The 14,018-nt window shown below is 38.5% G+C and overlaps 1 protein-coding gene across 2 annotated transcripts in view; it reads right to left on the bottom strand.

The window, feature by feature from the left end:
• Window positions 1-14,018, bottom strand: part of HSPA14 (heat shock protein family A (Hsp70) member 14) — a 60,429-nt gene that overhangs the window by 12,607 nt on the left and 33,804 nt on the right. For both annotated transcript variants that reach the window (XR_013996279.1, XM_081096570.1), the window contains exon 10: window positions 12,054-12,156. Coding sequence is in view for 1 of the 2 variants with exons in the window: in XM_081096570.1 (XP_080952696.1) it covers window positions 12,054-12,156 (103 nt within the window). In the remaining variant the exon portion in view is untranslated. The remainder of the gene's footprint in view (window positions 1-12,053; window positions 12,157-14,018) is intronic.

Genomic DNA, 14,018 nt, shown 5'->3' on the forward strand with positions numbered 1-14,018 from the left:
TTTTTCATTGGTCTTGGCAATAACTGGATTTTATACCCAAAGCAAAAACCAACAAATAGGAGTACATCAAACTAAAAAGCTTTTGTAGAAAAAAGGAAATCGTCACAAAATGAAAAAACCACCTGGTAATGGAAGAAAATATTTGCAAACCACATATCTGAAAAATAGTATCCATAATCCCAAAAAATTAAATTTAAAAAATGGGCAAAGGATCTGAATAAACATTTTCAAGAAGACATACAAGTGGCTAGCAGGTATATGAAAAGGTGTTCAACATCACTAATCATTAGGCACATGCAAATCAAAACCTCATACCTGGTAAGATGCCTATTATTAAAAAGACTAGAGGCCTGATGCACAAAATTTGTGCAAGCGGCTCGGCCTCCACCACTGCGGCATCCGCCTCTGCCTTGGTTCCTGCCTGCTGCAGTGGCTGCCTCTGCCTTAGTCCCTGCTGGACCCTGCTGCTGCAGCTAAGTCCGGAAGGACGTCCGGTCTAATTATCATATTACACTTTTACTATAGATTACTAGAGGCCTGGTACACAAAAATATGTGCACTTGGTGGGGGTTCCCTCAGCCCGGCCTATGCCCTCTTGCAGTCTGGGACCCCTCGGAGGATGTCCACCTGCTGGCTTAGGCCTGCTCCCTGGGGGATTGGGCCCAAGCTGGCAGTCAGAAATCCCACTGGCAGCCCGGTAGCCCTCAGGGGATGTCCACTTGCCAGCGGGGAGCAGGCTTAAGCTGCAGTCAGACATCTTTAGCGCTGCTGAGGAGATGGGAGGCTCCCACCACCACCGCTGTACTGGCAGCCATTAGTCTGGCTTGTGGCTGAGCAGATCTCCCGCTGTGGGAGCACACTGACCACCAGGGGGCAGCTCCTGCATTAAGCGTCTGCCCCCTGGTGGTCAGTGTGTGTCATAGTGACCCGTCATTACCAGTTGTTCTGCTGTTAGGGTCAGTTTGCCTATTACCCTTTTATTATATAGCATAGAGGCCGGGTGCATGGGTGGGGGCCGGCTGGTTTGCCCTGAAGGGTGTCCCAGATAAGGTGGGGGTCCCCCTGGGGTGCCTGGCCAGCCTGGGTGAGGGGCTGATGGCTGTTTGCAGGCTGGTTAAGCGCCCCCCCCCCCCCCCGTGGGGACCCTCACCCCATGGCAGTTTGGCCAGCCTGGGTGAGGGGCTGATGGCTATTTGCGGGCTGGCCACACCACCTTTAGTGTGAGAGGTTCCCACTGGGTTGCCTGGCCAGTCTGGGTGAGTGGATGAGGGCTGTTTTCAGGCTGGCCAAGCCCCCTGGTGAGGGAAGCTACCAGTCTCTCCTTTTTTTCTTTTTTTTATTATTCTGGGATTTATTTATCTTCTATAATTGAAACTTTGTAGCCTTGAGGAGCTCAGAGCCGGCCAGAGCAGGCGGGAGGGAAGCCTCCTGCTCGTTCCAGCTCCGTGGCCACAGCCTGATGAAAGCAGGTATCTGGGGTTTATTTGCCTTCTATAATTAAAACTTTGTTGCTTTGAGTGGAGCTCAGAGCCTGCCGTGGCAAGCGGGATGCTTGGCTTCCTCCATCATTGGGACAACCAAGCCTCCTGCTTGCTCCAGCTCCGTGGCTACCGACCGCCATCTTGGTTGGGTTAATTTGCATATAGTTGCTCTGATTGGCTGGTGGGCGTAGCTTAAGGCACAGTGAAGTATGGTCAATTTGCACGTTTGTCTTTTATTAGTGTAGATTATAGAGGAGAGCTCGGCCGGCATGGCTCAGTAGTTGAGTGGTGACCTATGGAGATCAGTTTGTTTCCCTGGTCAGGGATATGCCCAGGCTGCAGGCTCAATCCCCAGTGCAGGACTTGCAAGAGGCAGCCAATCAATGATTCTCTCTCATCACTGATGTTTCTATCTCTCTCTCCCTCCTTGAAATAAATAAAAATATATTTTTTTTAAAAAAAAGATGAGCTAATGAGCACTAGCTAGTTTGGCCCAGTGGATAGAGTGTTGGCGTGCAGACTGAAGGGTCATGTGTTTTATTCTAGTCAAGGGCATGTACCTTGGTTGCAGGCTTGATCCCCATCCCTGGTTGGGGTGCATGTGGGAGGCAACCAATGGATATGTCTTTCTCACATCAATGTATATGTGTATATATATATACATATTTATATACACAATGCAGTATTATGTGAGATAAGTCAGACAGAGAAAGACAAATACTGCATGGTATCACTTATATGTGGAATTTTATAAAAAGTCAAACGTATAGGCATGTTATACAGATAGTATAACAGTGATTGGGGCTGGGGAGTGGAGGTATAGGAAGAGGTTGGTAAGTGTTCAAACTTTCAGTTATAAAATGAATAAAGTCTGAGGATCTAAGTGTAACATGGTGACTATAGTTGGCAAAATTGTACTATATAATTGAGATTTGCTAAGAGAATGGAACTTAAGTCTTTTCATCCCTCCCAAAGACAAATATAGATAGACTAGAGGCCTCAGCATGAAATTCGTGCAAGGGTAGGCCCTCACAGCTGCCCTGGCTGCTGCCTTGGCCCTCGCAGCCAGGGCTTCGTTTGGAAGGTCGTCTTGAAGGTAGCCCAGATGGTGGTTCTGCTCTTTGGTCTAATTGGCATATTAGCTCTTTATTATATAGGATGTGTTAACTTACTCAATGGTGGGAATCCTTTCACAATGTATATGTATGTCAAATTTCATGAATACTTTGAATATCTTATAAGTTTGTCAATTATCCCTCAATTAAGTTGAATAAAATTGCTCCTTTAAAAATACTTTAATTTCCTCATTAAGTCATATATTTGACAATTATAACTCCATAGGTATTCTGAATATCAAATAAGTAAGTAGCCCAAGAAGGAAAATCATCAATAATCACTTCTATTTCACAGTCTTTTTATGAATGTTCTCAAAGCTCAGTATGAAGGGGAAGAGGATCAACTGATGAAAACTAGGCCTCTAACATAGGTGTGAAATGACAAGGGGTATCATATTAACCTCAGGTCAGGATATGAGGAACATCAGCTAAGAAATTCAAAGAAAGAAAGAAAAGCATGTTTGTCTTGGCAAAGTTTCCCAAAAGGCCTGCTTTGGAGTTTAGTAAAAGAAGTCTTCTATAAAATCTTGTGATCTGACATAAATACTATGAGTATAAACATGTAGAATATCTTTTCAAAGTTCTCATACTTGACATCAAAAAGCTTTATTAATAAGCAACAAGTGGTACTGTGCAAAAAAATAAATAACCCTGCAAAATCTTAGCTTTTAGTATTTTCAATTAAAAGGGTAAAAAAGTATGAATAGTGTGTTACTATTAATGCTAACAATAACCAGCAAGTTTTAAATAAATTCTGGTAGCATCTAGTCTGTAGTATGAAATATATTTTTTAAACTTTTTAAATAAAATAAAATACTATTAAAAAATATCCAACTACCTGAACTACTTGGGTATTTAAAGCACATGAAATCTAAACAAATAAAAGGGAAATAAAAAATATTACAGATTTTTCTGAAAATAAAGACAATGCGATCTATTAAAGCTTGTGGAATAAAATTAAGCTATTAGTAAGTAAAATTGTAGTTAATTTTTTTATTAGGGAAGAAATAAAATAAATTAAAATAAAGGAGTTAGCATTCAATGTAAGAATTTAGAAAAATAATGAAAGTGTCCTGGAAAGGATGAAAAAAATAAAAATAAAACCAGAACATGACCAATTAGAAAAGAGAAGAACAAACTTGAAAAACAAAATCTAAGGAAGTTTTCTGGGGGTGGTAGTGGCAGAAATTAGAGCAAATAATAAAACAATTATTCATTAATCCTAGGGAAGGAAAAAACAGAAAAACTCAAAAAAGAAAAGAGAAAGATGAAGGGAAGGAAAAAAGAGGGAGAGGAGGAGAGAGGGAAATTGGCCCATTTTAATTTAAATAACTTCTTTACACTTTTACATTTTAGCATTAAAAGATACATAAAATCCCAAGTTTTAAGAATATATATTTTAAAATATATTTTTGTTGATTTCAGAGAGGAAGGGGGAGGGAGAGAGAGAGAAAGAGAGAGAGAGGGAGAGGGAGAGAGAGAAACATAAATGATGAGAGAGAATCATTGATCGGCTGCCTCCTGCACGTCCCACACTGGGGATTTGAGCCCACAACCCAGGTATGTGTCCTTGGCAGGAATCAAACCTGGGATCCTTGAGTCTACAAGCCAATGCTCTATCTAGTGAGCCAAACCGGCTAGGGCAAAAAACTATAAGAACATTATGCAAAGTTGTATGTTAAAAATTGAAGAAACCATTATGAAATAGGTCTCTATAAAGTACTCAAATTCAATTTCGAAGCAATAAAGAGAACTTATGAAAATTATAAAAATATTTCAGAAATTAGTTGCAGAGAAAATCTGTTTATAGGTGAATTCTTTAAAATTCTTGAGGAACAGAGAATATCCATGCATTATGTACTAATCTGGAATATTTAAAAAGATGAAAAGGTATTCAATTCATTTTATAAGCACTTGTAGCCTAGGAACAAAACTAAAAACAAACACCAAAAAATAAAACCCCCTGGAACAGAGGTTGCAAAGTAGCAACTTATAAATTATATCAAGCAAGATATGTTTTCTCTCTCCACACAATGTTTTTCAAAGTTCTGTGTTAGTTGCTAACATTTAAATGTTAAAAAATTTTATTAAGAGCCCCTATTTTGAAAGTCTCTTGAAAAGTCAAAGGCCAACAGCACTGCCCTGCGTCCCTGAAAGGTAGTAATCAGCAGGTGGGCAGCAGCTGCCCCATTTGGACTAGGACAGCTCCTGTCTGTAGATAGCAGGCCCACCATGACCTGCTGTGGCCTTCACACCAGCTAGTGGGCATTTGCCATTTATAATCATGCTTATGCTCTTGCTATGATTCTTACAGTATGTTCAATGTGAAACTTTTAAAACTCTCTTAACCCATCTCTCAATCTTATAGAAGAATGAAAGACCAAGAGGAATGTATGTTTCAAGAAAAATAGTAGGGAACATATTTATTTTTTGAAGAATGGAATGGGGAGAGAAATCAAGATGGTGGCATAGGTAAACACCGGAGTTTGCTGCCTCGAACAACCACTTCAAAAATACAACTAAAAGACGGAACGGACATCATCCAGAACCACAGGAAGGCTGGCTGAGTGGAAATTCTACAACTAGAAGGAAAGAGAAAAGCATACCGAGACTCAGAGGAGGCGCACTGCGGAAGTAAAATACTAAGGTGCGGAGGTGCATGCGGAGCGGGCTGGCGGCCGAGGGCGCGGTTGTTGTTTTGAATCAGGAGGGAGTCTCAGGCTCTGAGCTCCAGTTGCGGGCGAGTCTCTAGGGACCCAGACTCGTACGGGAGAAGTGGGACTGCCTGGCATTGGTCGGAACTTGAGGGCAGCTTTCTCTCCGAGAGGCTTGCAGCGATTACCCGCATAATGAGAAGCAGAGCCTCTGAGGGCTGGACTGAGAGCAGCCATAATGTGTTGAACCCATGGGACCCGCCCTGCCCAAGTCCTGCAGGGAGGCTTTTGCTGGATAGCCTCAGGCAAAGGCTAGATTAGCACCTCCCTAGAGATCTAGGAGCCAGGAAACCCAGAGGTCACAGTGGGACCATCCAGTTTGCAGCTCCATGGAACCATAAAGGACACACTCAGGGGGCAGACTCAGTGAGCACCAAAGCCCCATTGAAGCAAGTCTAGCCCCAGAGGGAGTCTCCAGCACAGAAGTTCTCCCACTGCAAACACAGCTGATTCTCATAGACAATTGGCCTGGAGGTCAATTCCTCCCAGTGATAACTACAACAATCAAGGCTTAACTACAACAAGACTGTGCACACAGCCCACAAGGGGGTGCACCAAGAGTGTCCTCCTCAGGTAATTGGGGAGGCTGAACCACTGGGCCCTAGAGGACACTCAGCACAGAAAACCACTTTATCAACACAGGGAAGCATAAAAAATGTGGAGACAAAGAAAAAGGACACAAATGACAGAAATGGAGGAAAGCAGACTACTGCATATAGAGTTCAAAACCACACTTTTAAGGTTTTTCAAGAATTTTCTAGAAACTGCTGATAAACTTAATGAGATCTACAAGAAATCTAATGAGACCCTCGAGATTGTGATAAAGGACCAACTAGAAATTAAGCATTCACGGACTGAAAGAATATTATACAGACTCCTAACAGCAGACTAGAGGATTGCAAGAATCAAGTCAACGATTTGAAATACAAAGAAGCAAAAGACACCCAACCAGAAAAGCAAAATGAAAAAAGAATCCAAAAATACGAAGATAGTGTAAGGAGCCTCTGGGACAGCTTCAAGCATACCAACATCCGAATTATAGGGGTGCCAGAAGAGAGAGAGCAAGATATTGAAAACCTATTTGAAGAAATAATGACAGAAAACTTCCCCTACCTGGTGAAAGAAATAGACTCACAAGTCCAGGAAGCGCAGAGAACCCCAAACAAAAGGAATCCAAAGAGGACCACACTAAGACACATCATAATTAAAATGCCCAGAGCAAAAGACAAAGAGAGAATCTTAAAAACAGCAAGAGAAAGAAACTCAGTTACCTATAAGGGAGTACCCATACGATTCTAGCTGATTTTTCAGCAGAAACTTTGCAGGCCAGAAAGGAGTGGCAAGAAATATTCAAAGTGATGAATGCCAAGAACCTACAACCAAGATTACTTTATCCAGCAAAGCTATTATTCAGAATTGAAGGTCAGATAAAGAGCTTCACAGATAAGAAAAAGCTAAAGGAGTTCATCACTACCAAACCAGTATTATATGAAATGCTGAAAGGTATCCTTTAAGAAGAGGAAGAAGAAGAAAAAGGTAAAGATATAAATTATGAACAACAAATACATATCTATCAACAAGTGAATCTGAAAATCAAGTGAATAATCTGATGAACAGAATGAACTGTTGATTATAATAGAATCAGGGGCATAGAAAGGGAGTGGGCTGGCTATTCTTGTGGGGGAAATGGGTGAGGGGGATGCGGGAAGAGACTGGACAAAAATCGTGCTCCTATGGATGAGGACAGTGGATGGGGAGTGAGGGAGGACGGTGGGATGTGAACTGGGTGGAGGGGAGTTATGGGGGGAAAAAAGAGGAACAAATGTAATAATCTTAACAATAAAGATTTAATTAATAAAAAAAAAAAAAGAATGGAATGGTATAGTAAATCAGCTGTACCACATGGCTTCTGGACAGCTTAATTGTGGTGCACTGTTTAAGATATAGTGTATTTTTCTATGTGTGGAAAGAAACTGACTTTTTTTCACATCATCTGTAAGAATAACCCAGCATCAGTGCATCAGATATGATGATTCAAATGTTATCTTTCTGACAACATTATATTCCTTATAAACACTCCCAATACTTTTGTCTCTATACAGGATTGATTTACTCATTCCTAGATATTTTTTTGTTAGAACATGAAAAATAATTCTAAAGCACTATGAAAAAAAGTATGAATAAAGAGAATTTTTAAAAATTGCAATGTTATTAATGAAGGTTTACACCCAACTCAGAAAGTAGGCTGTTTTTTGGTGAGCAAATTTGGTAATAAATACTAAGTCTTAAAAGTTGGGAATTAAATTCCAAATTTAATTCTCAGGAAATCAAGAATGTTCAGAAAACCATAAAGATTGCTGTTTATAAAACCAAAATAACCTACATAACCAACATTAAGGATTAGTTTTATAAATTACTAGTGACCTGGTGCACGGATTCATGCACATTGAAAGGAAATTAATTAGAAGAAATATTTTAACATTGCTATTTGCCCTTTCTCTATAATAGAAGTGTCAACCAAATTCACAATCGACAATGACAGATTGAAACATACGTGTGTGATTGGCACCAGCAAGAGCTTTATATGTATGGTGCATGCGCGAGCCTACTTAGCCTTTTATGTATACAGAATAAACTTGCTTAATTGGGCCTGCTTTCTGATTTAGCTAAACTTTTTCCAGCCCAGTGAAGCACCCCAATTTCTCTTTCAGATAACTGTCAGCAACACAGCAATAAATATCAACATGAAGCAGATTATTGTTGTCGACCACGAAGGGAGAACAAAGGGTAAAATATTTAACTGCAGCAGTGTTTAACTATATTCTGTGCAGTGAGAAAACCTGAAGTCAGTTTCAAGTTCTACCATTTCTTACTTCTTTTCAGCTGGGTCAAGTTTCTAAACTTTCTAAATCTCTGTTTTCCGGTTAATGAACAGAAAATAGGATTCTACCAAGTCTCCTATCTACCTACTCCAGGACTTCTGTGAGGATCAAATGAGATGAGGCATGGGAAAATGCTTCACAAACATTTGGTTAAAGTGTAAAATTTTGCACCTGGCTGTAAATCAAGTCATGTTCCTGGGCTGAAGAAACTACAAGGAGGCTAGTCACTAGGGAGAGGAAGCCAGGCATTGCTACGTGACGTCATTACCCGGCACCCACAGCGACTGTTTCCAGGCTGGGCTGTGGGCCGCATTTTGTGCCATGGGGTCTTGGCAGCATTTGCTGAGATTTGGTGGGGTGTTGCTCTGGGGTGGTGGCAGGGCCTGTGTCCCACTTAGGGGGAAGCCGAGTGTTGGTTTGTTGGCACCAGGTCCATGGAGCTGTTTATTTTTAAATAGACAGTGCGTGTCATAGCTACTGGTTGGATGGTCAGATGGGCACTTAGGCCTTTATATATATAGATGGTATATTAATGCAATGAGATGCATTATTAAAACTGCAGTTGTGGAACCTGGGAGCTTGGTTAAAATAGAGGGATTGATTATATCAATTTATCTATGTGTCCTTCCAGAAGACAGTAAAGGGATTTAAGAAGATATAAATGGAAGAGAGATTGTGAGTTTAAAATTTTAACACATTTTGGAAGCTGGAAAGCAAAGAGGCAATTGTTTTAAGGCAGATGAAGTTTGAGATAACCAAAGAGAAAGCAAAGTGGTTTGTCTCATAGAATCCCAGAATGGTTGGGGGCTTGGAAGCACCAATCATATAAAAAGCAAGGGTGAAGCATGGAAGTGAAAGCAGGAAAGCCTGGTATAGAGTTATTAAGCCCCAACACCTCTTCCCCTAACTCAGACAGGTGGCCACCAGCACATTCTTCCACTCAGAGATGGAGGTTTGCACCACAGAATGATGGGACTTGGTTACAAAGAGGGCATGGTGCTAAAAACAAGAGGAATAAAGGAAAGTCTGCATATTAAAGAGGAAGGACTCTGAAGTTCCCTGCTCTCAGAAGACCAGACACCAGATATGTTCTTTCAAACAAGAGATCAGAAATTCCTTCTGGAAAAACGAAATACTCCTAAGATTAGACCTCCAGATACTAAAATGAGAAAGGCAATGGATGTAAAAGTAGAGAAAGAACATGGGTTATGGAGCCACACTGCCCTTGTTTCAACCTTAGCACCATCACTTACGTACCAGCATTAGGACTTGAAACAAAGTAGTTAACCTCTTTGGAAACCTCTTAAGTTTCCTCATCTGAAAATGCAGATAATAGTGCTTATCTCTTGGTTCTATTGTGAGAATAAAATATTTTAATGCACATCAAGTTCAATCATTCCCTTCTCATTCTCTGTAAGAGGATTAGACATCCCCATCCATTGCCATTGCCATTGCCCCAACACTGTAAACCCTCAGGAGTGGAGTAGGTTTCCCTGTCAAGCCTGCCCTCTTGTCTAGCTTTGGACAAGTGAATGTGACTACATTCAAGTACACCAGAGCTAAAATCCCTGCATGTTCTGTAAACTCTCTTCCTCTTCGAAGCCTCACCATGGGAACTACATGTCCCAATTAGCTACTCTTTTAGCCTGGGTCATAGAATGAGACCTACAGCCACCTTCAGCTGCCCACAGGAAACATAAGTGAGAAAAACTGTTTAATGTAGAAAACCACTGAGATTTGGGGCTCATTGCTACTGTCACTACTCTAAAGAGACAACTCTATATTTTTAAGTTCTCAAAGGCCTATATTTTAGAAATACCTGGAAAGTATATCTTCAATAACATTTTGATTTCTAATAATGTATTTGACTTCTATTCAAGCAATTGAAAATTGTATCATTTGTGATAGCTAAATGTCAGGGCTCTATGACCAGTTAATGAAGGAAGATAACTTACATTAATTGATCACCTATAACATACCACACACAATATTTCATTTAGTCCTCATAACAATGCTATAGAATAAATTATACTTATAATAATTACCTGTAAGTGTTATCACCCTCCTAATTAAAAGAGACAAATAAGACTCACAAAATATGTGACTTGCCCACTCTGGAACTATTAACACTGTCAGCCTTTGATTCAGGTGGGTCTGTCTCCAAGCCCATTCATTTCCCACCACCACCTTGTTACTATTATTTATTCAGGTCTTATTCTTTATAATCCAGCCCCTAACCTCCAAGAACCTAGCTCAATACCTGACATATTATAAATGTTCAAAAAAATATTGAATTGCAAAGAAAATTTAAAAAATGACTTTCATCATATAGCATACACTAAAATAGTTAAAATAGAAAAATTTTCAAACTATAGACAAATTAAAAGAAAATAATCCTACATAATGAGAGGAATATGCTAATTAGCTGTTATGCCCTGAGGCGTAACGACCAAGCGCATCACAACCAGATCACGGATCGGCAGGAGTGTGGGCCAGCAAGGTGCAACCGGGCTGCGGAGAGCTATAGGAGGGGGCAGGGCAGCAAGCTATGGGCAGGGGGAGGAGTAAGGGGGAAGCTACAGGAGGGCGGGGTAGCGGGCAGAGAATTACAGGAGGGCGGCAGCGACCTACTGGTGCACAGATTTGTGTGCAGGGCTACTAGTATTAAATATTTGTCATATATCTAAACAAAGATGGAATTTATAAACTTAGAAGCAGCTGAAGAAATCACAGTAATAGACCAATAGATTTAAATAGATAAATAAATGAAACTCCTATATGTCAAATAACGTTCTCCCTAATGGAACCAAAATTAAACAGTAAACTACATGCCTCAAAAGAAGACTGCAGCAAATGATAGTTAATATTCTGATTATATAAAGCAGGCAAAGAAGATGAAATTTTTATTTACACACAAGAAAATGCAAAATTAAATAAAATTAATCCTTTAATAATCAAACTATCAGGTAAAAATATATCTTTTTTTCAACTATTCAATAGGAAATTTTCTTTAAATGCCAAAACTCAGAGCTAGCAAGGTCTAATGTATATTCTTAGGTATTGTTTATAGGAGTGTTAGTTAATTAATTGAATATTTCTGGAAAGTAAATGAAGGTCAAAATAGTCTTAAGCTATTTGAACTCTTTGACCTAAAAATTTTATATGGGAATCTATTCTAAGGAATAATCCAAATATGGTAAAAGCCAAGGTTCAAAAGTGGACATCCTTGTTCTGAAGGAAGGGGAAACCCAATTTAGGTGCCAACAATAGAAAAACAAAATCATCTATTGTGCCTTTTCTTTCCTAGGATATTAATAACCTATTTAAAGTTGATTTTAAGACTATGCAAAAATATGAAGAAAAATCAGTGTAATATTAAATGCAGAAAATAAAATTCAGAATTGTACAAATTAAATTAGAAATATTCTAAAATATAACACTGCTTGCCTTTTAGCATTTTCTGAGTTTTCTTATATGAATGCTTACTATTTTAATAATGAAAATAAAAAACTTACATACATTTTACTTATTTTTAAAATATATTTTTATTGATTTTTTAAATTTAATGCATGTAAAACACTTAGAAATAGTGCTTGACACAGAGCAAACATTCGAATATCTGTCAATCACTGCTTACGTATTAAAAAATATACTGGGAAGAAATTATTCTCTTTTGCTAGGAAACTGATACATATCGCTAGAGTCATCAATCAAAATGTAGTTAATTTTCCTTACTCATTAATACAAGCTGAGAAAATATTTAAATTCATAAAAATATTCTTTCAGTGCCAAGGGACTATTTCCTAAATCCCAAGTCTAAAATTACTCCTAAAATGAATAAGAAAAATATAAAAGTATTACCTTGTTGATATCATCTGCTGCAAATCCACTTTGTTGTAAGAGTGCTCTGATTGCTTCTATACATTTATTAAAAAGTGGAGAACAGAGAAGTTCAAATCTTGCTCTATACACACAAAGAAGAGAAAGAAAAAAGGCTTATACAATTAAACAAGACATCTTTTACCTTTTAAAAAATTTTATTTTCATGGAAATGTGATTAATTGCATAAATTTATAAAAATCTGTTAAACTTTTTTTTACCAAGGCTTTGACTAGAATGTCATTTTTTTTGTTTTTAAATATATTTTTTAGTGTTCATAGTATTATAGATTATTTCCCACCCCCCCCTTCCCCCCCTTCTCTCGGCCTCTACCCACCCACCCAGGTCTAAACTACCCTATTTATTGCCTGTGTACAGGACATCTTTTTCTTTTGAAGAGTAATGCCAAAACCTAATGTGACAGTCCTCTTAAAAATAGGTTTATGATCAGAACAGGATTATTTAGCACCTAGCAATGCAATACCATTGGGGGGGTGGGGGTGGGGTGTCTAAATTATTCATCTACAAATGTATAGACATGTTAAGATCAAATTCAGGTTGGAGAGTCTTACCCAATGCCCTATTTACACGTTGTCCATAACCTGAAAATGAAATGTATGACAGTTCCAACAGTAAACCTATTGATCCAAATCAAACCATCATTTGGAAGTGTTTATTCTTTTTGAGTTAAAGTTTTAAAAATTATTTCGCACTATTTTTCTTTATAATCTCAGATTATATTGTACCTAAATTTAGCTCTTTGGCACCATCTGGGAAACATGAACGCTAGCATAGAATTAAAAAATATATATTTTTATTGATTTCAGAGAGGAAGGGAGAGGGAGAGAGAGAAACATCAATAAGTGAGAATCATCGATCGGCTGCCCCTCCAACACACTCCACTGCAGATAGAGCTAGAAACTTGGGTATATGCCCTGATGGGAATCTAACTGTGACTACCTGGTTAATAGGTCAATGCTCAAACACTGAGACACACCAGCCGGGCACTAGCATAGAATTTTAAAAACAATCTACATTCAGGAAAAATATACGCCCTAATTTTATACTGAACTTCTTAGATGCAGACGACTGATTTTTAAATTTATTTGTGCTATTTCTAGATATTAAAATATTCCTTATGGTTGCGATTTTAGTGATAAGGCAAAATTTCCTTAACAAAAAATTACAAATTCTATTTCATTCTTAATAACTGATATTAATAAGCCAATATATACTTATATACTGAGTACTTAGCACGAAGTTATGAATTCTGGAAATATTAAAAATATAGACACTCTACCCACCTTTCTATTTTTTGGGCTGTAGCTTGAAATCTCACTTAAAAGATCTACTGTAGTGCTGTCTAATAGAATTTTCTGTGAACACTAGCCACACGTGAGTACAGTAAAACCTCAATACAACAAACTAATTCAGATGAGAGAGTGTTTGTCAAAGCCCAAAGTCCGTTATATAATAAAGTAGGTTTTCTGAATGTATATGTTAAAAAATTGACATATTAGTTAGTTTACCTATTTTTACTTATGTAGACATGTTTGTGTAGTTAAAATTAAGTATGTATGAATACTTTAATTTCACAGAAAAGCTTTCTATATATATTACATTAATTTTAAATTTATACTGAACAGAATCTAGTAAATGCGTGCATTCACCAGATACCACGAGTAAACAAATGCACACAGCTGGGGATGGCTTAGCGAATGTCTAAACATCAGTCCAAACATGTTAAGACTGCTGCAGAAAGTCACGCCAGTGACAACAGAACCAATTACCAAGTGGGCAATGCTTGTGATCATGTGCTAATCATTCGATGAACCCTGTTTATGAGCAGTGACTCCTGTATTTAAATATGTAATAGTTGTAGATATGTAATATTTACGTATGTCCGCGAAATTACAAGTGTTTTTTCCCAACATATGGCCTAACTGC

The sequence above is a fragment of the Myotis nattereri genome (assembly GCF_964212035.1).
Source record: "Myotis nattereri genome assembly, chromosome: 1".
Classification (NCBI taxonomy): domain Eukaryota; kingdom Metazoa; phylum Chordata; class Mammalia; order Chiroptera; family Vespertilionidae; genus Myotis; species Myotis nattereri.